The sequence below is a fragment of the Mobula birostris genome, chromosome 8, assembly GCF_030028105.1.
Source record: "Mobula birostris isolate sMobBir1 chromosome 8, sMobBir1.hap1, whole genome shotgun sequence".
In the NCBI taxonomy this organism is placed as follows: domain Eukaryota; kingdom Metazoa; phylum Chordata; class Chondrichthyes; order Myliobatiformes; family Myliobatidae; genus Mobula; species Mobula birostris.
In genome coordinates, this window is record NC_092377.1 from 140,793,176 (window position 1) to 140,819,845 (window position 26,670).

Sequence of the window (26,670 nt, forward strand, 5' to 3'; positions counted from 1 at the left end):
CTTCATAAAATCATTCCTCAGTTTTCTGCACTCTGAGGAATAAAGTCCTAGCCTGTCTACCCTCTCCTGTATACCCCAATCCCCCAAATGCTGGCAATATCCTTTCTGCACTCTTTCTAGTTTAATGACATCTTTCTTATAGGAGGGTGACAAAAACTGATAATAATAATCCAAGTGCGGCCACAGCAGTAACTAATACAACTGCAATGTAACATGCCAACTTCTGTACCCGGTGCCTTGACTGATGAGTGCCAGTGTGGCATAAGCATTTTTCACCATCCTCTCTACCTGTGATTCCAGTTTCCGGGAAAGTTGCTGCATAATATTGCATCAGCACAGTCCACAGTGCACCTATTGTTGAAGATATTCATACATTGAGCCTGATACTTTCAGCCTAGACGCAGGTTTATTTTCTTTAAAGAGAGGTACAGTGTGAAGCTGGGTGATGGGGTGGAGATAAGACTCTACCAGAGGAGGTGCAAGGTGCTCCTTCCCTCCACTAGCCTGCAGGTCAGCCTTGGACAAGATACAGCACCTGCTTAACCCCTGCCCCCTCCACCCCCCGATCAGGGTCATATGAAGCCGTGGGAGCAGGTGGTGAATATCACAAGTCCTGGTTATACAACCACAATCGCCTGGCGGACAATCCTTGATGGGTATTGTTAACTTCTGGGGTCACCCATTTTGTAAAGACACTGCCCAGAAGAAGGCGATGGCAAACCACTTCTGTAGAATTTACCAAGAACAGTTGTGGTCGCCCACGTCATGCAACACCGCACATAATGACTGTGTCGGTGATGGTGTAAAAGATTATCCAGTAAGAATGATAGCATATCAGCAGATGCTGAAAATCTAAAATATAAACACAAAATGCTGGAAATACTTAGCAGCTGAGGCAGCATCTGTGGAAAACAGAGTGTGCAAGGAATTCTAGTCAACGCTTGCCAATGGCATGGTGTAAATGTGCAGCTAATTTCCCTATCTTCTTTGCAGCTCATTAGAGCCTGGCAATGCAACTCCGTACAAACAATTCTGAAGTGAATTTCCTCTTTGGGTGCAGGTGAGATGAGTATAAAACTGCCCACCTGTGTTGGGGTGCAGCAGTATCACTCCTACCTCCCATTTTATGTTGCGTGTATTTTTGTTTCCTCCTCAGCTGTGTTGAATTGAACAGACTAAAATGAATATGTCCTTTCCTTCAAATGTCAGACAGAGGATTAAACAACTCTTAACATTTTGGTTCGATACATATGCCATTAATTATTATAGAATTACCTGGAAAACTAGTTGGGCTTTAAAATATGGATCCACTTTAGTTCAACATCACTCGATATAGCAACTGCTTCCATCTGTATGAAGACTGGCTTTCAGTTGTGAGGCTGCAGTTGTAAAATTACTTGGTTTCATCTTTGAATTTTGCTTTACTCTTTTCTTAATGGAATGATAAACTCTCAGTTTATAACTTTCTCCCTGAAGTGGTATTTTATAAAGATAATCCCTGCTTTCTCCTTTAAAGTTTTCTCCTGGTCTTGTAAGCTTGTAGTGATTGGCACATGGACATGAGCCCAAAATGTAGGCCTATTGATGCAGGGAATCTCCTTTGTATTCAGCTGTGGTAAGTACATGTGTACTTTCCAAGATGTACCTCAGCACCAAATCTTTCTGTAAGTTGCCAACTGAACTCATTACATTGATGTGTGAGCTTTCTCTTCCTTGTACTTTGGTTCGCTTTGCTGGATTGCCTTTCATGTCAAAAAAGAGCCTGACGTCATTTGGCGACCCCTACCCTTCCCCTGTCTCCTATTTCCTTTTGACACAGAGAGGGGAAACTTGGCCCACCAGGGCCATGGCAGCTCTCACTTATTGCCCAGTAACCTTTTCTCTGCTATTTTTTCTCTCCCTGCTCACATACACTCGGAGTAATATTGATGGTTGTCCATTGTGCCTGACAATGACCGGAAACCTGTGTGGGAACGTTCTTAAAGTGGGAAAGCCATTGCACTGGGGCAGTTCCACTCTCTTGACATCCAGGACCAGTGGTATGAACAAGCATCACAAACGGGGGTCTTCCTTGGTTGCAGAGGATGACCATGACATCTTCTGTGCCTTGTCATGCCATTCGCTCTCCATGAAGCATTGCAGTACCGCCTTCCTGGTCATTGAACCTCATTGTAGATCTCATCTGCCCAGTCCACCGGAGCTGATATTACATGCTAGAACAGCCATGTCACTATCTCACCAGAGTATGAGGCTGCTGGCTACCCTCACCTGCAGGGGTACAGCAAACTGTTTAATCTATCAGTATGTCTTTGGAAGGTAGGAGGAAACAGGAGCAACAGGGGAGAACCAACACAGTCAAAATGGAATTCAAGGTCAGGAATGAACCCACATCTCAGGAGCCCTGAGTCAACAGCACTACCTGTTGCACTGTTTAATCTATGCTGCAACGATACATCAGAAGCTATTCTCAAAGTGATCTAAATAAATACCTACCAATATTTTGTTGGTTCTGCCTATGAGACCAAGGAGCTAAATGATTGAAAGTTAGGGAGTGGTGGGTATGTGGAATAGTTTGTAAGAACCAAGGTGCATCTTCCCAAGCAGCAAAGTAGTTTTAAAAGATTAGGAAACAAAATTCAATTTTCAAACCAATTTATTTTTAAAAAGCAGGTCTACTTACAAGGAACTACAAATGAAGCAGCTCTTTAATTGAACAATTATCCAAAACCGTGTGACATAAGACCAGTTGAAAGCAATAGTTATCCAGATTCCTTTTCATGGCAGAATGATATATATTCACTGTGCACTTAGATCAAGAATGCAACATGTACGTATTTAGCTATGTGTCTATGACCTTAATTCTTATGACTTTGAGTAAATGAGCTGATAGCAAATTGAACCAAAATTAAAAGAGTTCAGTGTGATATTGAAACACTGCATACCATTACTTTGCTGAGAAAACATAAATCTGGAAGAAAATAAATGATTATAAAGCAAAAAAAACAGAAACAAAACACAAAAAAAGAAGCTGCTGATAGCTAATTAAAATTTACAAGGCTTCATTTTCAGTACGTAAAAGATTTCTTGAGAAGAACCAACAGCAGTGAAGCTCAATGTCAAAATGTTTTGCCTATCGTTGTGTCTTCAAAGCTACATTAACAAAAGTCATTTCTAACTGAAGCTTCTCCTAAGTTCCTTAATTTGTTCATTACACAGGATTCATTCCCCAAATTACTCATAAATGCTAGGTGAACATTCAAGAGGTTCAAAGCTGTCAGCCGTAATAAATGAACATAGCAGTCTTTGGACGCTGCCCAATTTCCACAGCACATGAATTTTGATGAATATTTTAACTTCAAAAAATATTTTGCCATTGTGCAGAGGAAGAAAGTGATGATTAGCTATTAAGTCCAAACTGCAACAGTGAGCATTAGAAGTTTGGAATTTTGGCAAGGTGCCAAGTGGTTTTGCTGACTACTCTGTGCATACCCAGAGTCCCTGAGCAAGTCTGACATCTCCAGGGGGGGGATTGCAGCACACTGTAATCTTGGCTGACTGCTCACGGTCCAGGCAGGACTGTATAACTCAATAAAGTTTCCGAGCCTGTTCTTGTTTGCATTTTGTGATTCTCAGGGGGTTGCCCAAAGTACTGGGTGGTGATATGTTGGTGGGGGAGAAACTGCAACAGCTCTTGTGATATTCCAAACATTATCCCTTTTTTTCCAACCGTTCTTCTGGCAGATGTTAGTTCTGACACCCTGCCCCTCCCCCAATTTTTTTTTGTACAGCCTCAAACTTGGTTAAAAGCCTCAGAATTCATCGTGGTACCTTTTCCTCTCAGCTTGCCCCTCCTTGCTGGCGTATTAGTCTATGCTATCATACTTATCAACAGAAAGAAACATACAAAGAATCATGTTTATTATACACAGCAAATCTAAAAAGAGGAGGAAAGAAACATAGTTCAAAGAAAAAAATCCATCCTATTTTATTGAGGAAAAAGACATTTAATTTGTTTTTTTAATGAAAGCATGTGCAAGTTCAGATGTTTGATTTAAAGAACAGGCAGATAATCATTTGAAGACCCCTTGGTATGTGGGACACACATGAGTCTTCATTTTCTTCACAGCTTTTCTCACCTCCTTACTCTTTTTATCCCACCTATGAATAACCGTCAGGAGGTTCTGTTTGTTCACCTTGCGGCCCATGATGAGGAAGTTACTGTTCAGGTTATCCAGCTGGTGGCAAGGGCAGTCTGCGCCATTCTTAATGTACAAGATAAGCTTCTTCAGGTCTTTTTTCTTCAGTGGCCCCAGCTTCAGAGGCTTTTTCTTCTTCTGCGGTATGATCTTTCGATCACCGTTCTCCTTCTTAACTTCCTTGATCTTCATTTTAAGAGCTGTAAAAGAGTGATACAGTTATTAGCTACAAGCGGTCTTTCTGGGAGAGCTCAGTGAGTTGAATAACATCTGTATAGTACAATTATTAACTGAGGTAGAGGGAGAGAAGAATGGAATAGAAATGGTGAAGATTTTTTTAAATTGATCTTTCAGTGGAAGATTAGATGGCGTTCACCTCCAAATGTCCTCTCAATTTACATAGAATGGGAACTTTAAATCATAGGTGGCTATTTGGAACATCTTGTCCATGCTAGGAAAACAGGTTATTCCAGCTTTTCCATATTAGATTGTAATTTATAGGTTATGGCACATCAGTTGTTAGAGATCCTCCCTAGGGTACAATTCTGTTCTATTATTTGCAACTGGAACAAAGCACAAGTCAAAACTGCAGCTGCGATCTCAGCTCTTGCATGACAAAGATATCTGCAGCCTCCCAAAGACCAGTAAATCCATCTGTCCGGTCTCCCAAATACGAGGTAATTTACATGGGTTTTGTACATAATTCAGGTCTTCCTAAGCTAGCAAGGACCTGTCCATATAAATGTGCTGAACATTTTTGCCTCCTCTGCTCTTCTGGGCAATCAGTTCAACATTACCAAAATGGTTTGGTAGAAAACTTCTTCCTTGATTTCTCTTTACTCCTTCTACCAATTTCCCAAGCCTCCACCACTGAGTTATTGACCTCTCTGCTAAGGAAAATATGCCTTTCCTGTCTAGGCTTTTCATATACCATTGGTTAATCTTGCCTCAGCCTCCATTAATTCAAAGAAAGCAACACCAGCTCACATCTTATTTATGTAAAAGTCTCCAGGACTGGCAAAGTCCTTGTGATTCTCATCTGCACCGTCTCCAGTGCTCTAGTAGCCACACCCTGATGAATTAATTGAATATTTAATCAGTTGCCAAGGACTTTTTTTCTTGTGAAATTCCAGTTTGGCTACTAACTATAATAGAGACGCTTTGGATCTTAGGCAAATTATTCTATTCAGCTAGGGTTTCAAAATAATTTATTTTCAGGGGATGGACTCAGGCCGGTTTTGAAGAAACTTAAATACACAGTCTACAAAGAGCTTTACGTGGCCATATCTTCATCCATCTTCAACAGCTCCAATCAGGCCTGATAGTAGTGTCAGTCCATTGGACTTAGTCTCTAAAATTCATTTCTTGGAAACTCCAGGTGTACTGCAGCATACAGTCGCTATCCTGTAATGTTATTTTTTTAGGTCAAAACTGGGAAAGTGGGAAAGCAAGATAGCTTTAAATTGCTGCAAGTTGCTGTGATTGGTAGAAATAGATAGAACAGTGGAAATATCTCTGAGGAGGGAAGTGCTTATGGTTATTCTGCCTGTTTAAGAGCCATTTGGTTGATTGATTGATAAGAGCAGTTACACAGAGAGAGAGAGAGAGAGGGAGAGAGGGAGAAAGAGAGAGTGTATAAAGAGAGGGAGAACGAAAGAAAGAGGGGAGAGAGGGTGAGAGAGAGAAAGTGAGGGAGCAGAGACAAGAGCGATAAGGAGATCGGGAAAATGAAAGAGTGAGAGAGAGAGGAAGGAAAGAAGGAGAAAGAGTCAGAGAGAAAGAGACAAAGATGGAGATATAAAGAGAGAGAAGGGAAAAATAGTGAGTAAGTGGCAGAAAACAAAGGGCCACTTGAAAGGTGAGAAAGGTAGGTCAAAAATGTTGCTGGAAATTGAAAGCAAAAGAAGAAGGCAGGTCAGTCGGGTACCGGAGAGAGAAAAACTGAGTATTACAGATACATAAACTTCAACACAAATGGTGAGTACTCATGCAAACAGAAGAAAAAAATGTTGAATTCTGTTTTCATTTTAGATTTTTGTCATCTGCAGTTTTTGATCTTCATCATCTGCTAATAATGACACTGTGATTATGAAATGCAGAAATTGGAAATAAAGAAGATGGATTGAAAGGTTTTAATTAAGAATAGAATAAAACCACAGTCTACAAAACCACATGGAAAGTGGTTTCTATTAAGTAAATAAGACAAACAAGTTGGATAAATAGATGTCTTCTTGCACAATGCGCTTAGAACTGAGACTGGATTTTCATTCCATAACATATGTGACAGGGACATAGATACATAGCTGCTGTAACAATAACAGATTGGCATTACATGGGATCTTATTAATTAAAATTTAACTCCAAGCCAAGTTAGAAGGTTTTATTTTAGAAAAGATGCCTTCTTCTTGTTACTACTATCAGAGAGGAGGTACACTATGGGAGCTTAGTCACAATTAATATCTGAACGGTATATAAATCCATGAATACAACCTCATAATTCCTTTTTTTCACTGTTTATTTATTTTGTAATTTATTGTGATTTTATGTCTTTGCACTGTACTGCTGCTGCAAAACAACAACTTCACATCATATACAATTGTGATAATGAACCTACTCTAATTCTGATTCTGAGATGGGAAAACAGAATTTGGGATTTGCCGCGTGGACGCTGTTCCCTTTAAGCTGCACGAGTGCGTGGCCACGCAGTAATTGAAATGCTCCCGTGCACGTAGCCTTTGGTGCATGCAGCTGGAATTTTCTTTCATAAAATATATAATTTAGAAATTATGCTAATATGATTTTGAAATCCATGTTAATATAATTGTGAAGTTATAATTGTGAAGTACCCTGTAATTAATCATGTTAATCAATATAATCCATAAATTTTCTGTAATTAATGTACCACAGCCTTTACTTTGAAGCATTTTAGGGCTTCAATGTAATTACATTCTTAATATTTCAGGTTACAACATTGTTAGAATTTGTAAGAATATACACAGGATGGAAGTCAATAGCTCATTGTTAATAAGTTGCCCGCCCTGCTGAATGCTGATGCTGTCTAGTCAGTATATTCATACAATGCACATTACAAAAAAAAATCCGCACAGTTTTCAGCCCTTATAAAAATTTCCTTCTCAGTGCAATGGCTGGTCCACACAGCTATATAAAAAAATTAGAGAGGCACACGTTGTGCTTCAAGGCATAACTGCTACAGAGGAGCAATCAAAATTAGAGGTGGAAGGTTATGCCCAAGGAGTGAGAGTGTTATAATGCTAGGGGGGATCTAGGCAGATGAGACCATGTAAAGAGGTAGCAATGGACTCGGTGGCGTTGCTAGTGGAGCACTGGAAGACCCAGGTTTAATCCTGAACTGGGATACAGTCCGTGAAGGGTTTCCATCTTCTCCCTGTGACCACATAGGTTCCCCTGGGTACTGTGGTTTCCTCGCACATTCCAATTGCGTGCGGATTAGTAAGTTAATTGGCCACTGTAAATTTCCCACAGTGTGGAAGCAAGTGGTAGAATCTGGGTGGGGAGTAGATGAGAATGTTGGAAGGATAAAAATTGGGATTCATGTAGAATTAGTGCTTTGATGGGCAGGGGGGCAGTTCTTCCAGCATTATGTGCGTGTTTCTGATGGTCAGTGCGGACTCAGCTGTCTGAAGGTGTTGTCTTTGTGCTGTATGACTCCATGATCCTGTATAACAAACACCCAATGATCAGGCCTGAGCTATGACATGGGCAGTAAAACTTAATGTGACCTTTGAGGAGATGAAACATTGGGCAGCGTTAAGAGTTGAGGATTCTTGCAGTTTACACACGAGTGACGCCAACAATCCACAGCAGTAAGCTCAACAATCTCTTCGCAAAATATGCTTTTTCTTCAAAGTATTGGAAAGCTTATAGTTACATTGCTGGATAACATTTTGATTCCTTACCACTCGTGCTAAAATGTTATTAGGGTTCTTTCCTTTAATATTTTTCCTATTTCCTGAATATTATGGAGTTATAAAGCATGGTTTTGGTTGTTCTGGTCTCTGTGTTCCCTATTTAAATTCTCTATTTATTAACAAACCAAATTAATGATATTTATATACTTGTACATTAAAATAATGAAACGTTTCTGAAGGAGAAGGGTAATGTTCCACAGTGTAGTATTGGAGTGCCACAAGAAAGACTGGTACAAGTACCGGCAAAGAGTCACAGCAGTGTACTGGCCCACTGTGCCCATGCCAACTCCCAAGAAAGTAATCTGGAGTATTGCACCTTATCTCTCTTTCACCTATCAGCTTCCCTTTGATTCCTGTCCCCATTACCTTACACTAAGGGGTAATTTACCTTTACATGCCATCAAGATGTGGGGGGACATGAGCACTATTGGAAGCTCTCCTGGTCACAGGAGAAACTATAAACCCCACAAAGACTGCAGCTGGGTTCAGGACCAACTCTTGATCGCTAGAGCAATGAAGCAGCAACATTTCCTGCTAGACCATGAAAACTAATTGCAAACTTTATTGCTATATTGCTGGAATTCAACTTGGAAAAGTGTGAAGTGATTCACTTTGGAAAGTTGAATTTGAAGGCAGAATACAGGGTTAATGGCAGGATTCTTGGCAGTGTGGAGGAACAGAGGGATCTTGAGATAGATAGATTCATAGATCCCTCAAAGTTACAGTGCAAGTTGAATGGGTGTGGAGTATCGTGTGTTGGCCATCATTCATTGGGGGACTGAGTTCAAGAACCACAAGGTAATGTAACTTTTTGTAACCCTTGTTAGACTGCACTTGGAATATTTTGTTCAATTCTGCTTATCTCATTACAGAAAGAATGTAAAAGATTTAGAGAGGGTGCAGAGGAGATTTACCAGGACACTGCCTAGATTAGAGAGCATGTCCCAGACCTAGAGGATAGGTTGAACGAGCGAGGGCATTTCTCTTTGGAGTGAAGAAGAATGAGATGTGACTTGACAGAGATGTACAAGAGGATACGAGGCATAGATCAAGTGGACAGCCAAGAGACTTTTCCCAGAATGGAAATTGTTAACAGTGGGCATAATTTAAGATAATTGGAGGAAAGTGTAGAGAAATGTTAGAGGTAAGTTTAAATACAGAGAGTTGTGTGCATGTGATATGTCCTGACGAAGGTGGTGGTAGAGGGAGATACATTAGAGACATTTAAGAAACTCTTAGACAGACACATGGATGATAGAAATCCGAGGAAAGGGTTAGATTGATCTTAAAGCAGGTTTAAAGGTTAGTACAACATTGTGGGCTGAAGGACCTGTACTGTGCTCTGGTGTACAATGTTCTATCTCTTGTACAACTGAACCTAACATTCCATTCTGCATTCAATGCTCTGATGACAGCTGGTGGCAGGGGGGTGTGGGTGAGAATGGGAATGGGGCCAAGTTCGTGGAAATGGTCTCTTTGATCAGTCATGGGATAACATCTCGGACCATCTGGGCCTGGGGATGAGCTATGGCTGGGGGGAGAGTGGCGGTATCAATGGAGGGGCACTAGGAAAGACTTTCCTATGTTCCCATCTGGTGCTGCACTATGAAGGAGAAATTGAGCTTGTCGCACCAACACATAACGTAGATTCTTTTCCCGTGCATTGAAGATTGATATTACTTGGTGGACGCCTGATGGTGAAACCCTTTCAGAGATGCACAAAGGACTTAGAATCATAGAAACAGGCCGTTCAACTCAACTCATATGGTGCCTACCGAGCAAGTCACATTTGCCCTCATTTGGTCTATACCCCGCTAAGCTCTTCCAATCATTTTACTTAACCTTTTAAATGTTGTTATTGTATCTGCCTCAACCACTTCCTGCTGCATCTCACTGCATATGTGCACCATGCTCTGTGTGAACTTCCCCCTCAGGTCACTTTCAAATATTTCACCTCTCACCTTAGACCTATCCCCTCTAGTTTTTACTTCCCTTCCTTCGGGACAGGGGTCTGTGCATTCATCCTATCTAGATCCCTCATGATTCTATCCATCACGAAGCTCCAAGTTTAATTTTTGGATTTACAGGTAAGAACTCAATAACAGTGGTTAGATCGTTTCACTATGGCTTAAATGCCTTTTCCCGTGTGTGACACGAAGACAAACAGTGACCCAAATTTCTTGATCGTGAGCCGATCACTTTCACACTGTTGTCCTGTGGGACCATACTTCCTTTCAGTACAAATAATTTCATTCATGATGCCATGAAAAAATAATGGCTATAGTGGGTTTAATTTTCATACATGTTGGTTCCATATTATTCCATTGCTTTCTCCTATGATTTGCATGTTAACCTGTTAATTATTGAACTGAATAAGTGGAGGAATTGAATGCTGCGTCCTATTTGTAAAGTAAAGTTTATATTCCTAGTGTGAATAATTAACTGAGTTTAAATTCAGCAGTGGCAGTGTTAGGATTTGAACTCAAGTTTCTGCAACAATCATTCAAGATTCTGGATTCTAGGCCCTAGAGTTTATGCTGTTAGCTTCCTTCAATCAAACAAGGAAGTTTGATATCCTTGGGGCCTGACAGTAGGAAGACTGTCGCTGCCCACAGAGTACCAGCCCTTGCATGGAAGTAATTAATGGTCTGGAGCACAGTAGAGCCATTAGAGCGTGAGAAGGTGGGTTGCAAATGCAGGACAGAAGTTCTTTAATTGATCCTATTGTTTTTTGTTCAATTCTTTGTGTTCCACCCCACACAACTGAAACCTCAGTGCAGTTGTTACATGTTAGTGGATTTCAATTGCTACTGTGCACTAATTAAGTAGTGTCATTATCCACAGCTGATTTTGTAAAATCGTCCTCCTGGGAGAGAGACTGTCTTGCGGGGAGTCCATATCTGGAAAAACTTAAATGCACAAAATAAAGGAAGGTTTTTCAGTGTATATGCTGTTGTAAGCAAAGAGGACTCCCTACCAGGAACACAACTCCATAAAACCAGATTTTCAGGCTTATAAAAATTAGTAGCTTATGTCTGGAAGGCTTGCTTCAGGACAGTTTTTGAGGAATAGTGAGGTTTTTTGCATTGTAGCACTGCTAAAATCAATCCAAAAACTTTAGCTTTATAAATTATTTTTTGCTGGGTGCTGTTAAAAAAGAGAAGCATAGAGGTTATGTCCTACTGTGCTGAGTTATGTCTTCAAGAGGTACATCCTTGAAACCAGCCCTTCAGTCTACCAAGTCAATGCTGAACATCAACCATCTACTTACACTCTTTCTACACTGATTCTACTTTTTCTGTTCTCCCCACATTCTTATCAACTCCTCCCAGAATTAATCCCATTTAGTGTAGCACACAATGGCCAAAGCTTCCTCTTCCCCAACACTGGACCATCAGCACTATCTTTACACTGTGCAAGAGGAGTGGAGCTCACTAAAGTTGGGGCTTGGTATAATTGTCTGATGAATGGTAAGGTAGGTGACTGTGTCATTGCCACCACCAACCAATGAGGTATCCAGCTGCAGTTCAGTTCACGACATCACACTTTTGGAAAGAGATCAAGGCTTTTGAGAGGTTTCAGAGGAGATCGAAAAGGAGCAGAACAGGGATGTCAGTAATGACTGGGTATATTGGCGCTAAGTGGGTGACCATAAAACATAGGAGGAGAATTGGGACATTCAGCCCATTATGTTGAGGCCCTATAAGGCACGCATGAGACCACACTTGGAGTATTGTGTGCCATTTTGGGCTCCTTATTTTAGAAAGGATATACTGACATTGGAGAAAGTTCAGAGAAGATTCATGAGAATGATTCCAGGCATGAGAGAGTTACCATATGAGGAACATCCGGCAGCTCTTGGGCTGTATTCCCTGGGGTTCAGGAGAATGACGGGGGATCTCATAGAAACATACCAAATGTTAAAAGGCCTGATCAGATTTGATATGGCAAAGTTATATCCCATGGTAGGAGATTCTAGGACAAGAGGGCATGACTTCATGATTGAAGGATGTCCCTTTAGAACTGAGATGTGGCGAAATTACTTTAGTCAGAGGGTGGTAAATCCGTGGAATTTGTTGCCATGAGCGGCTTTGGAGGCCAAGTCACTGGGTGTATTTAAGGCAAAGATAGACAGGTTCTTGATTAGCCAGGGCATCAGAGTGTATGGAGAGAAAGCAGGGGGAGTGGGATGACTGGATGAAGTGGATCAGCCCATGATTGAATGGTGGAGCAGATTTGATGGGCCAAATGGCCTACATCTGCTCCTAAATCTTATGGTCTTATGGTCTTATGTCTATTCTGCCAGTCTATAATGGCTGATTTATTATCCCTCTGAACCTCAGGGCAGATTACTCAGAGGCATGAAGTGCTTTGCTTGGCTGACGTTAGAGGAAATGCCTTCCATGACATGGAGGCTAGAAAGAAGATCTTGGCAAAACAAAATGATATGAGGTGAGAAGACTATAGTTTTTTTTATTGTGTTGCTTTATCCTGCAATTCACTGGCAGAAAGGATGGTAGAAACTTACTCATATTTCTCCTATTTTCTTGTCGCTTGGACAGTAAGATGGACTCTTATCATTATGATTTTATTGTTTACCTGCACCAAACGTTTTCCATGGCTGTTCTACTTTATTCTGCATTCTGTTATTGTTTTATGTTGTTCTACTTCAAAGTACTGGGTAATGGTTTGATCTGTTTGAAGTGAATGCAAGGCAAGATTATCACTATATCTCGGTACATGTGACAATGATAAACCAATACCAATTCCAATAACAAGGTAAGGTAAGGTCTGAAGTGAGGGTGCTTTTGTGTGGAATGGAAGACATGGAATTAAACAAAAGAATGACTGCATTCACTAACTTTACATCTCTGTAGTTAACGGTGAGCTTAAAACCAAAGATACATAAGGCAATGTTGCAAGAGCTGGTAAGTGGGAATAATATAGATAGGTAGCTGGTGGCTGACATAGAGTCATAGAACACTTCAGCCCAGAAACAGGACATGTTAAGAGCACATGACATGGACATATTAAACCAGAAGAGCTGCTATCCTCTTTTATGACTCCATACGTCTTTGTATGCCATTTGGCCTTTTGAGTTCATGCTGGTGTGGCAGTTGTGATAAGGCAAGGGTTAAAAACAATATCCAGTCAAAGATGGCAGTGTATAGTCAACTGAGACAAGGGAGATCTTTGACATGAAACTGCTGAATCTACCCTTGCTTACTACAGACAAGGTAGGCGAGGATGACTGCGGCTGTGTATATTCAAACTCTGTGAGTGGAGCCCCCGAAATGAGACCCTTTCTAGAAATAATTTTGAAGTACATAGCTGTGAGACTCTTATAGAAAGATCTTTGAAGTACATAGCTTCCCTTTACACAGTGGGGGAGGGGGATACAGAGACAGATGAGATAAAAATATACAGAAGGATGTGAAACACATCCAACCACTAAGGGCTAGTTCCTTTGCTAACTTCAAAGTGACATCGGTTGTCACCTTGTAGTTTCTATTGACTTTTAACACCTCTAACGTGAAAGACGATTGATCTTGCAAGTAAGGATAGCTTACATATGTAAACATACACAATTTACCCAGATGGTCAATATCTATAACTGATAAAGACAATTCTATATAAACATCGCATTTTTATTTTCAGACTTCAGAACAGTGTGGCGACAGGGGCCATGGCGTTCTCCTCGTGCACAAGTTAAATAAAGTATGGTTGGGTCATAAGAGTGCGTGTGTTCAGGGTCCAGTTATTAATTTAATTTTATTATCAGTGACGGCACAGGCTCTCGGAATATCTACAGCAGTCCCATTCCTCCGCTTATTTCTCTGTAGCCTTTCTCACTCACATGCCCTTCAACTCCCATCTGTTCATTCTGCCCCAAACACGTAACAGGGGAAATAAAAGGAGCTGTCAGAGCAAGACCTTGTGGCAACAGGGAAAATTTGCAAACTCTGCACCAGTGCCAGGTGAAATCAGGATCCAAGCTAACTTTCTGGAGCTGTGATGCGGCAGCAAAATGATATTTGATAAATGTTTGACAGGAAAAAGTGGAAGAAGGGAGAATGAATGGGCTGAGCACTTTGCACCATGTTGTGTGGCCTTATAATTATTATCCTCGCCACTTCTTTCTCTTCGCAGTATCAATTAGTTCATTGAGGAAGAAGACAAACAAATTTCACACAGCAGGAACAGTAGCATAAGAAGCAATTGTTCCTTTAAGTCTGCTCTATCATTACTAATTTTCAGCACCATTTTCCAGCACTGACCCCATATCCCTTGATTCTCTTAATGCCCAGAAATCTTAAATTTAAATGAACTCCATGACTAAGCGTCCAAGGCCACCAGTAGAGGGAATTCCAAAGATTCATGATTAACTGAAGTAAGTGATTTTTACTCATCTCGGTCCTAAATAATCAAATTCTTATTTCCAGTCTGTGTTCCCTGGTCATAGATGGAGTGGCACAGTAGTGTAGTGGTTTGACCCAGTTTCAGTTCCCATCACTGCCTGTAAAGTGTTTGCACATTCTCCCCGTGAATGTTTGGGTTTCCTCCGGATGCTACGGTTTCCTCCAACAGCCCAAAGATGTATCAGCTGGTGGATTAATTGATCATTAGACTGGGATTAAATCGGGGGATTACTGGATGGTGTGGCCTGAGGGAAGGGCCTATTCCGTGCTGTATCTCAATAAATAAATAATTTGATTCCTCAGCTTTGGGAAACCTTTGCCTTTCACTCAATCTGTCACAATTTTGCAAGTCTTAGGGAGGCCTCCTCTGAATTTTTTTCCAAACTCTAAGACACCTACCATGTCTGAAACCAGTCTAATGATCCTTTGCCTACCAGCTCTCTATGACAAGTGCATCCATCCTTTGGTAAGGAGACCATAAGACCTTACGATATCGGAGCAGAAATAGGCCATTCAGCCCATTGAGTCTGCTTGACCACTGCAGTGATGACTGGTTTATTTCCCCTCTCAACCCCATTCTCCTGCCTTCTTCACATATTTGAAGCCACTACTAATCAGGAATCCACAACTGACTGCAGTAATGAATTCCACACATTCACCCTGTGCTGGCTGAAGAAATGTATCCTGATTTCTGTTCCAAAGGGATGTCCTTCTGGGGTTCCACCCAAGCATGGAGGTGAAGACTAAAAGGAACGGCCACATGCAATTGCAGAATAAGACTTCCTTACTCCTGTAATCTTACCCTCTAGTAATAAAGGCCAACAACTCATTTTACTTTTTAAATTCCTGCTGCATTACTGTTGGTCTTCAACAACTTGAGTACAAAGACCCTCTGAACATTAACCCCGTCAGGAAGAATGGCAGCAGTACCCACATTAATGGAGCTGCAAGCTGTTATTAGCACTGCATCAGTAAACCAGCCAGCATAATCAAAGACTGTACCCATCGTGAGCATGCTCTCTTCCCCTCTTCCATTGAGCGGAAGATACAAAAGCCTGATAGTTTGTACCACCAAGGTAACTCTGCAGAACTGCAGTTGCCAACTATGTAGGTTATTGCAAACTTTATTCATGTCTGTGAGGGTGTCATGTTCACCTGAAAATATTGGGGTTGCTTTCTTCAATTTTTTTCTTCAAAACTCTGAGTATATAGTCCATGCTATCTCTTCAATGCAGTCCATGATCCTGAGAGGACCTGGCTCGGTGGGTCAGGTTCAATGCAGGGTGGATGTATGATCAGATGGGATGCCTAGATATTCAGAAGGGCTGGTAGAGTTTCCTCCACTCTGACAGAACAGCTTAGTAGTTCCTCCAGTTCAGGATGATTTACTGCATGTTTCTTCTTTCTTCATTCGTGATGACATGCATGAAGCATAGCATGTCTTTTGTTCCAGTTTTCTGAAAATGCCTTCCTGTCAGATCAGCCACAGAATAACCTGGAAGACCTTGTGCTCAATGTGGATTGGTTGTAATCAGATGTAGCTTTTAATTTTATACCTAGAAACACATTTTTATAGAACTTTTGAAGATTTAATTAAATGCTGTTTGGAGATATTGATAAATTGGCTGATATATTTACAACGTAATAAAACTTGAGCACACATCAAAAATTCTTCATTGGCTGTGAAGCTCTTTGGGACATCTCAGTGTTAGGAAAGGCACTACATCAATGACAACCTGTCCTTTCCCTTCTCATTAAGCATGTTCTCTTCAGGATTGACTGATTAAATGTTCTAAATGTAACTTACTTAAGCCAAGGGCATCTGCTGTCAGGTCTTTCTCTTAAAATGCGTGACGTTACTGTGGCAAATCAAATCTACAGTTGGTTTTTGTACAACACACTTTTCAGACTGCACACTGGAGAAAAGAAACAAAATTATATTTGGCAGATACTGGAAAGCCACTACAAAGTCTCATTATTATATTTTTTTCTTTCTGGGCTTTGTTTGCTTCCTAATTGCAAAGCAAAAGGTACTTGCAATGTCTCTGGAGGCATCTGATGAAAGAATCACTAAAGCTTTGAATGAGATGCAGACATTGACCAGTGTAACATTTAACTACACAATAGTGTAGTAGTGCCTCCAGAAAGCAACAAAAGAAGCAAAGACAGGTGTAAACCATTCAGTCCGTCGTGCCCGCCCTACTTACAAGTTCAGATCTGCTCTTTTACCTCAATACTACTTTGCTGCTCAAACCCCTATCTCCCAATCCCCTTGGTATTAAACAGTCTGCTCTTGAGCAACTGAGTATCCACAATTCTCTTGGGCCCAGAATTCCAAATATTCACCAATCTCTGCTTGAAGAAACTTCATTTCATCTCCATCCGGAGTGGCTGACCCCTTAGTATGTGACCCTGACACTGGCCAGGGGGAAATGTCAACTCCACATCTACTGTGCTGAATCTCTTTTGAATTTTGTACATTGCAGTAAGACCCCTCTCAATTTCCTAAAATTAAGAGAGTATAAGCTCAGGCTGCTTAATTTCTCCTTACCCAACAAACTTCCTATCCCTGGAATTAATCTGCTCAAACTTCATTGCACGCCTTACGTTGAAAGCATATCTTTCCCTCGTTAGCAAGACCAGGCCATGCACAATACTCCAGATGTAGTCTTACCAGGGCCCAATATAGCTGGAACAAGGCATCTATTGCACTCAAACCCTCTTGCAATAAAGGCCAGTGAATAATTCCATTCCCAATTGCTTGATGTACCTGGGTGTTAACTTTCAATAAATTGAGTACAAGGATACCAATGCCTCTCTAAAGTCCACCGGGTTAGAAACTTTCAGCATTTAAAATAACACCCACTTTCAGCTTTCTGGTGTCCTTTGGGCCAGTGTAATGCACTCTACCTACTGAACCGTGTCTACGCCCAGCTGGACAAGCCAGCAAGCACTGTGAGGGTCATGTTTTTTGACTTCTCCAGTGCGTTCAACACCATCCACCCTGCTCTTCTGGGGGAGAAGCTGACAGCGATGCAGGTGGATGCTTCCCTGGTGTCATGGATTCTTGATTACCTGACTGGCAGACCACAGTACGTGTGCTTGCAACACTGTGTGTCCGACAGAGTGATCAGCAGCACTGGGGCTCCACAGGAACTATCTTGGCTCCCTTTCTCTTCACCATTTACGCCTCAGGTTTCAACTACTGCACAGAGTCTTGTCATCTTCAGAAGTTTTTGGATGACTCTGCCATAGTTGGATGCATCAGCAAGGGAGATGAGGCTGAGTACAGGGCTACAGTAGGAAACTTTGTCACATGGTGTGAGCAGAATTATCTGCAGCTTAATGTGAAAAAGACTAAGGAGCTGGTGGTAGACCTGAGGAGAGCTAAGGTACCAGTGACCCTTGTTTCCATCCAGGGGGTCAGTGTGGACATGGTGGAAGATTACAAATACCTGGGGATACGAATTGACAATAAACTGGACTGGTCAAAGAGCACTGAGGCTGTCTACAAGAAGGTTCAGAGCCGTCTCTATTTCCTGAGGAGACTGAGGTCCTTTAACATCTGTCGGATGATGCTGAGGATGTTCTACGAGTCTGTGGTGGCCAGTGCTATCATGTTTGCTGTTGTGTGCTGGGGCAGCAGGCTGAGGGTAGCAGACACCAACAGAATCAACAAACTTATCCGTAAGGCCAGTGATGTTGTGGGGTTGGAACTGGACTCTCTCACGGTGGTGGCTGAAAAGAGGATGCTGTCTAAGTTGCATGCCATCTTGGTCAATGTCTCCCATCCACTACATCATGTACTGGGTGGGCACAGGAGTACATTCAGCCAGAGACTCATTCCACCGCGATGCAGCACAGAGCGTCATAGGAAGTCATTCCTACCTGTGGCCATCAAACTTTACAACTCCTCCCTTGGAGAGTCAGACACCCTGAGGCAATAGGCTGGTCCTGGACTTATTTCATAATTTACCGGCATAATTTACATATTACTATTTAACTATTTATGTTTCTATTGCTGTTTATTATTTGTGGTGCAACTGTAACGAAAACCAATTTCCCCCGGGATTACTAAAGTATGACTATGACTATGACCAACAAGAAAGGCTATATAAGGACTAAACAGAATGAGAGAGAGTGCAGCACATTGGAGGCTGCTTAGAAGAAAAACTTGTAGAACTTGCAAAGGATGACCTTATAGCACTGTTTAAAATTATGAGTGGCATAAATAAAGTGGATGCCAACAACCTTTTCCCCAGGGTAAGGGAAGCCAAAATTAGGGGGCATGGGTTTTGGGTGAGAGGGGAAAGATCTTAACGGGACCTGATGGCTAACCAAAATCTCAAGGTTGTATAGTGTATACATACTTTGAATCATCGGACAGTTCGGAAACTCCTGCTGTCATGAGAACATGTTATTATGCAGCTGCCGTTCTGTAGGGATTGGGCTTGGGAAGCGCTTGTTGCTGATTGGTCTGGGTTGACCATGTGCTATTATTGTGTGGTCAGCCCAATCCAATCACATCTGGAAAACGTCATGGTGCCGTGCACACAAATTGCTGTCTACAAGTAGCTTATTCTGTGGTCGGCACATAGCCTAGCTAGTTATCAAATCACCCACAGCTGACCCCACGCAGAACTCACCACCCAGTCTCCACACGCATGTGTTCCAACTGCCTCCTCTATCGCTGCTCTCCATTTGAACTGAAATCCAAGTTCACATCCATTCCTAACTCCCTGCTCTTGGGCAATATAGGGGATCCATTGTAACCATTAATTTTTCTCACTACATGAATGAGTTTACTTAGTAGTGGAATGACATACCCTTGAGATAAATTCAATACAGAAGTGAACTGATTTGATAAACCCAGCCATTTTCTTTCCAGTCTCAGTGTCATAATTCAAGACAAACCTGAGTTCTGAAGTTTTGCTGAAATGCATAACGATGAAAATAATCTTTGATTACTGGCTATTACTTCAAGCTGGGCAAAGAGCATCTTGCAAACTAAGTGGCAAACTCATCACTCTTCTGCAGGATTCAGTAGTCTTTGGAGTGTTTACAAATGTCAATACAATTCAGATAAAATTCTGCATGCATTTTCTCATACTAATTTTTTAAAATACAGGGAATGATATAGATTCATGTAGTCTAACAGCCCTTTTCATCCCACCGTTCCATGCTGATCAAGTGACCATCTGAGCTAATCCCATCTGCCCATATCTCTCGAAACCTTCACTATCCATAGCACCATCCAAGCCCCTTTATAATGGAGTTAATATATCTGCCTTAACCACTTCCTCTGGTGGCTCATTCCATGTATGGACCACCGTCTGGTTAAAAATTTTGCCCTTATGTTTCTATTGAAAATCTCCCCCCTCAATTTAAATCTATGCCCTCTAGTTCTTGATTCCGAACCCTGAAAATAGAGTATGTGCATTCACACTATGTGTGCTCCTCATAATTATGTGCAACTCTGTAAGGTTACCCCTCATCTTCCTGCACTCCAAGGAGTAAAGTCCCAGTGGCTCAGCCTCGCCGTAGAACCAAATTTCCTGTATCCTGGAACACCTTTATAAACCTTAACTGTTCCACTCCATGATGGAGTTAACTTGCCACAATTATGCTGTGTTCTGATAATGTATTTCCCCTACAAGGCAGAAACTGTTGGGAAAGGGCAATTATATACACTGCTATCCAACACTAGCTTTGATATCTTACAAAGGAGCGCCACTCACGAAGTTCCATACAAACCAGCCCAAAGGAGGGAGGGAACGTCGACTCAGACCCTGAGAGGCCTGCATCGGGCAATTTCTTGCCTTACAAGGTGCAGATTGGAGATCTGTGTGGGGCGCCACTCCTTGCACAGACACTAGAGCAATGTGTGGTTAAGTGCCTTTCTCAAGGACACAAACACGCTGCCACAGCTGAGGCTTGAACTAGTGACCTTCAGATCACTAGACAAACGCCTTAACCACTTGGCCACGTGCCCAATCACCATCCTAAACATCCACTCCCTCCATCTGTGGCTGTGGAGTGTGCTTTCTAGAAATGCAGTGCACTCACTTGAGCTACACTTCATATACCTACATCCTCCACCACTAAGAGCTAAGATTGCTGATGGATGAAATCACCTACCTCCTCAGGTCTCTGCCAAGTTGCAGCTTCAAAACTTATTGCTGGTCTTGGTCAGGTATAAGTGCTGGAACCCAAAGCATTGTGAGAACTCCTTTACCAGAAGGGCCACAACTGTACAGGAAGGTGATCCACCAACACCTTCTCTTTGCCTATGAAGAACAGGCGATATGAACAGTGTAAGCCCTAGGCACTGAAGCAAGCCCAAACCAGAGTGTTGAGACTGGCATCAGGTTCCCAATCTCATTTGACGTATGAGTAGGCCATTGTGCCCAATTAGCCCATGTGGCACTTATGCTCCATTTGAACTTCACCCTGTCTCCGCTCATCTACTTCTACAAACATATTCGTGATAGGGAAGCGAAGAGGTGAAATATGCATCAAAGGGGGCAAGGAGTTTATGTAATCATTTGAACCCCTTTGGGGCCAACAACATCGATGTGAAGCTTTTTGCTGTGCAAGTATGTGCAATGGTCCAAATTGTGCTTCAAACAGCACTCCTGATCATGAATACTTTTCGTAGGCTTTTCCATCCTGGGCCAATGCTCCTTGCATTTACTTCATATTGAACCCTGGAACACATGCCACCCAACTTAACGATGGAAGATCTGTGTAGTTTATTATGTTGATGATGTATGACAGCCCAAGTGCCCAGAGATTATTGTTTCATCATGTGGATTGTTGACTCGGCAGATCGCTGCCCAAAGGATACTGCAATTTCCGATACAAAGCAATTTCACCCTTGCACAGGAAAATAACAACACCGACTTGTATTTATGTAGCAACTTTAATATATTGAAATACCCCAGGCATTTTGCAGATGTACATTCAGACTAAAGTATATCGGCGGTAAGCCAGAGAAGGCACTATTCCAGCAAAGAGCAACAGTTAGTCAAAAGACAAAAGTTTCTTACAGGAGAGGCACTGGTGTGCATTGTACTTGTCTGCACTCTGCGTTCTAAAGGCCTGTTTTGATGTGCACTCTGTACCACCTATGTTCATGTAAGCATGTGCTAACATTTGCTGTGCAGGAACGTAAAAACCTCTTGACCCTCTGTCTGCAACCACTTACAATGTCTCTTGTGCTTTGGTGTCTGCCTTTTATAATAAAACACAGCTGTACTCCTCAACACAGATTTCAAAATCTCCAAGTTGTTTAAAATATATCTGCAGAAGAAGAATTTGTGGTTACATTGAGGGTTTACTGAATTCAAGAGAGGAAAGGAAACAAGGCATTTTTTGCAATGCAACTTATATTACAACTATTTGGCAACATCATTTGTTTGCAATTAAGCAACAGTGATGTAACATGCGGCTTGTGTGTGAGTTTGTAGTACTAATACAGAACTCTTGCACAGATCCAAAGGTAGTTTTGCAAATTGTTTTACGAACACAATGACGTTCCTTAATTTTCAGTGTCTCAAGCATAAGTGTTGTCTTTGGAATTAGGAATTAATTGTGATTATTGAGTTATTTTACTTCCAATGAGAAATAAGGTACCACAGCATTTGTGCTCAACAATGAGAAAATGGCACTTTTCTCTAACATTTGTAAAATGAATTGCAGAATTTCCTGTGCAATGCCTACTGCTCTCAAATTTCGGTTCATCGGGATCTTTATACCCCAGCAACTGTGAGGTCATCAGGTTGACTGCGCAGCCAGTCGCACAAAAGAATCCCCATGGGCAATAAACTGGGAAGCCATAAGCACAATTTTAACTAAATTATGAAGTGTTTTACAGAGACCGAAATCAAATTTTGATCACAAACGCATGATGAAAGTGGGTGAAGAATGAGATAAAAATTTAAATATCTGAAAAACAGAACTTTAAATCTCAAAGTTCAAAGTAAATTTATTATCGAGATTCAAAATTCAAGATTCATTTATTATCAAAAAATGTATAAATTATACAACATTGAGATTTGCTTGCTCACAGGTAGCCACAAAGCAAGAAAAGTGAAAGAACTCAATTTAAAAAAAAAATAGACCATAAGATCATAAGACATGGGAACAGAGTTGTGGTATTTGGCCCATCTAGTCTGCTCTACCATTCAATCATGGCTGATCATTTTTTCCCCTCCTCAATCCATTCCCTGGCCTTCCCTCTGTAACCTTTGAATCCATGTGCAATCAAGAATCTATCAATCTTTGCCTTACATACACCCAACAACCTGGCCTCTACAACTGCCTGTGGTAACAAATTCCACAAATTCACCACCCTCTGGCTCAAGAAATTTCTCAGCATCTCTGTTTTCAATGAACGCTTCTCTATTCTGAGGCTGTGCTCTCTTGTCCTAGACCGCCCCCATGCTTTCCAGATCAGCTTTGTCTAGGCCTTTCAGCATTCAAAAGATTTCAATGAGAACCCCCCTGCCCTTCTAAATTCCAGCAAGTACAGATCCAGAGCCATCAAAAGTTCCTCGTATGTGAACCCTTTCATTCCCAGATTCATCCTTGTGAACCTCTCTGGACTCTCTCCAATGCCAGCACATCTTTTTTTGGATAAGGAGCCCCAAAACTGTACACAATACTCAAGGTGAGACCTTATAAAGCCTCAGCATCACATCCCTGCTCTTGTATTCCAGACCTCTTGAAATGAATGCTGACATTGCATTTGCCTTCCTCACCACCGACTCAATCTGCAAGTTAATCTTTAGGGTGTTCTGCACAAGGACTCCCAAGTTCCCTTGCATCTCAGATTTTTGGATTTTCTCCCCGTTTAGAAAATAGTCTGCATAATGGAAGAACTTGATATGCAAGAGAAAGAAAAAAAAACAAATCATGCAAACAATTGAAGCAAACAACAGCATTCCTAATCAAAGTGGGTCCTCAGGTGCGAACCCTGGCACAAGTCAGAGTTGGTCCAAAGCCTCAGTTATCTGTTCTCCTGCTAGTGGACATGGAGCACAGCAGTTAGATAGTTTGGAATCCCATGAAAATCTTAATTGTAATAAAAGTTAATGTATCCAGATCCTAGAATACAGAACTTAGAACTGTACAGTACAAGAACTGGCCCTTCAGGCCATGAAATCCGTGCCAACCATGATGCCAGTTTAAACTAATTCCATCTGCCTGCATATGTCAATTTCCCTTCATTTTCTTTCTTTGTTCATGTACCTTTGAACACTGCTGTTGTATCTGCTTTCAGCACTTAACTAGCGCCTACTATTAACTGATTAAATATATAGTTGTCCTGCACACCTCCTTTAAACGTCCCCCCTCAGCACAAATCTACTGTATGTCTCTTAGCATTGGACATTTCTACTCTGGCAAAAAGACGCTATCGGTCTATACCTCTCATAATTTTATAAGCAGATATTTGGTTGACCTGCAGCCTCCTAATGCTATCTGTGAGAACAGTTTGCGTATAGGAATTTTCACCAATTCACTAATCATGCCAGAGAGCCACTGTAGCCTCTGTGACTGCAAGCCATTTGAAAAGTGAGGAAGAATAATAAATGTATTTATTTATTGAGACACAGTGTGGAATGGGCCCTTCCAGCCCTTCAAACCGCAGTGCCCAGCAACCCCTGATTTAGCCCCAGCCTAATCACGGGACAATTTACAATGACCAATTAAACTACCAACCGGTACGTCTTTGGGAGGAAACCAGAGCAACGGGAGAAAATCCATGCAGTTATGGGGAGAACGTACAAACTCCTTAAAGGCAGCGGTGGGAATTGAACTCAGGTCACTGGTACTGTAAAGCGTACTAAACCACTGTGGTACAAAATGTTTTTAAAATCTTTCTGTCAGAACAAACTAATTGTGCTTCACTGGGGCCTCATGCTTGATATTGTTGTGTTTTAAACTACATCTTCAAGGAAAAGATTTTTAAGGTATTACTCCAGATGGTGGAATTAGTTTCATTGCATTCAATTCCCAGATCACTTGGAGTAAGTAAATCTGTGCTAACACTGTAATAGAGAAATGTGGATATCATTGGGTTAGATAAAGGAAACTAAAGGAAGCTCCTGCTGTTACTATGCATCCCTCCCCTGCTGAATATTACTGGTGTGTGGTAAACTGGATGGAGATGATTCTGAGATCTTTACATCCACCACCAACAAGTTAAGGAGATTCACGTATGGCCTTTGGGACAAAGGAACAAAACAAATACAAGGAACATGCATTCAAATGAAACAACATCCAGCAGAAGTGAGAAGCGCTGGGAACCATATTTATTTATTCAGCTACGTGATTGACAGTACAGGATAAGGCTCCACCGACTGCAACAGATCAGCGTCTGGAAAGAGAAAACTGTGATGTTTCAGGTGTTGCCCTGAAGAGTCTCAGAAGCCTCCGCCCCCGACAGATGTGATTGGTATTTGATTGACGCAGTAAGATTCAAAAAACAGCTTTCCACAAAAATGAGCAGTAAAGGGGATAAAGGATACAAGAGCGTGAAAGTGTTTCATCCCACTCCATCTACTGCAGCTTTCTTTATGTATTGTACTTTGATTCAGACAATTTGAGCTCATTCAACAGCTTTATGATGCCAAATGGAAATGCTCGTTGGAATTAACCGTAACACAAGATGAAACCTAATTCCACCGCAGCACATCACTTGGAAGTTTTAAGATCCAACACATGCTGCTGGATCTACTGGGTTTTCTGTCATTTTCTGTTATATTTCAGATTTCCAACACATTTGGCTTCAGAACTTGCAGTACAGAGCATTCCATCTCTGCGAATATCTGTGCTTCACATAAGCCTCACCTCACTAATACATCATCTTCCTCTGCAATATATCCTTATGCTTCTTCATATATTTTTCTGCTTTCCCCGTTATTGGCATATGCAATTTCCTTCACTCGATGTATGATGTTAAGATGAAGAATGAATTGATTTAAACATAATGAGATTTGGGGTGCTTTAAAAGTAAGGCAATTGTTATACTTGGAAAACAGACAAGATTATTTTAACTCCACAACATTTAAAGGTTTTAGGAGCCTGTTGCTTTTTTGTTGTATACAGACTGTCTCTGGGTAATGAACATGTTCCATTTTTACAGATGTCCATAAGTCAATTTTGTCCATCAGTCATAAAATACACAAAATCGTTTGATATGTCAATCATAGCAGCACAGTTCTGCAGTGAATGGCATCAAAAGCACTTAAAGTTGATGGAAAAGAAAGAAAATTAGTTCTATTGCTCGTAGAAATGAATATACAGTATGTTAGACATTTGAATTTAATAATATTACAGGAGCTCAACTAAACATGGTATTGTCTGTAAATTGGAGTTGCACCCGGGGATGACCTGGATATTTAAAACTTGTCTCTGAGAAACCTTGAGTGCAATAAATCTTCTTTCCATCTTTCATGGAACTTTCTCCATTGTAGTCACTCTCACTGAGATAGTATTTGCTATCTCAATTTCAAAGATTAACTTCTTTGCCCACTAACTTGCTACATAGACTGGGTCTGTTGTCGAGGCATCACAGTTGCCGGACATGTATCTTTTGAATCCTAGTGTGTAACTTCCACTCAGTAATCCTTGTGCAGGTGGGTGGCCCATGGGCTGTCAAGGAAAGCATTTCATAAGCGGGGCTTTATGAGATGGAACGCACAAAACATTTTATGGGAGTTATCGGATATGAAACCTGTGCAATGCAATTAATAGCCTGAAACAGTCTTCTTGCATTTTTTTCTTTTAATATTCTGAAGAGCGATGTTGGCTTCAGAGGTTTACGGGGGAGTGTTAAGAATAGCTAAGTGCTGGTACTGTTCGTTCTAAGATTGTGGGTACATATCTCATTCTAGCAAAGTACTGTGCAGTGCTAATAAAGTGCTGTTTTATTTAATCCATACAGGATATTGGATAAGAACACTGACTGATAATCTATTTAATTATTTATTTAGAAGTACAACATTGACCAGGCCTATCTGGCCTAGAAACCCACCTACTTACCGCTAGCCTAGTTACTGAAAAATTTACAACCACAAACACGGGGAATTCTGCAGAAGC

At 41.3% G+C, this 26,670-nt stretch overlaps 1 protein-coding gene across 1 annotated transcript in view; it reads right to left on the reverse strand.

Annotated features, from left to right (window-relative positions):
• Nucleotides 1-2,635: 2,635 nt before the first annotated feature.
• The window catches only part of LOC140201790 (secreted frizzled-related protein 1-like), a 153,203-nt gene continuing 129,168 nt past the window's right edge, over nt 2,636-26,670 (reverse strand). Inside the window, exon 3 of the mRNA XM_072266480.1 lies at nt 2,636-4,396. Within this exon, the coding sequence (XP_072122581.1) occupies nt 4,071-4,396 (326 nt within the window). The 3' untranslated portion in view covers nt 2,636-4,070. The remainder of the gene's footprint in view (nt 4,397-26,670) is intronic.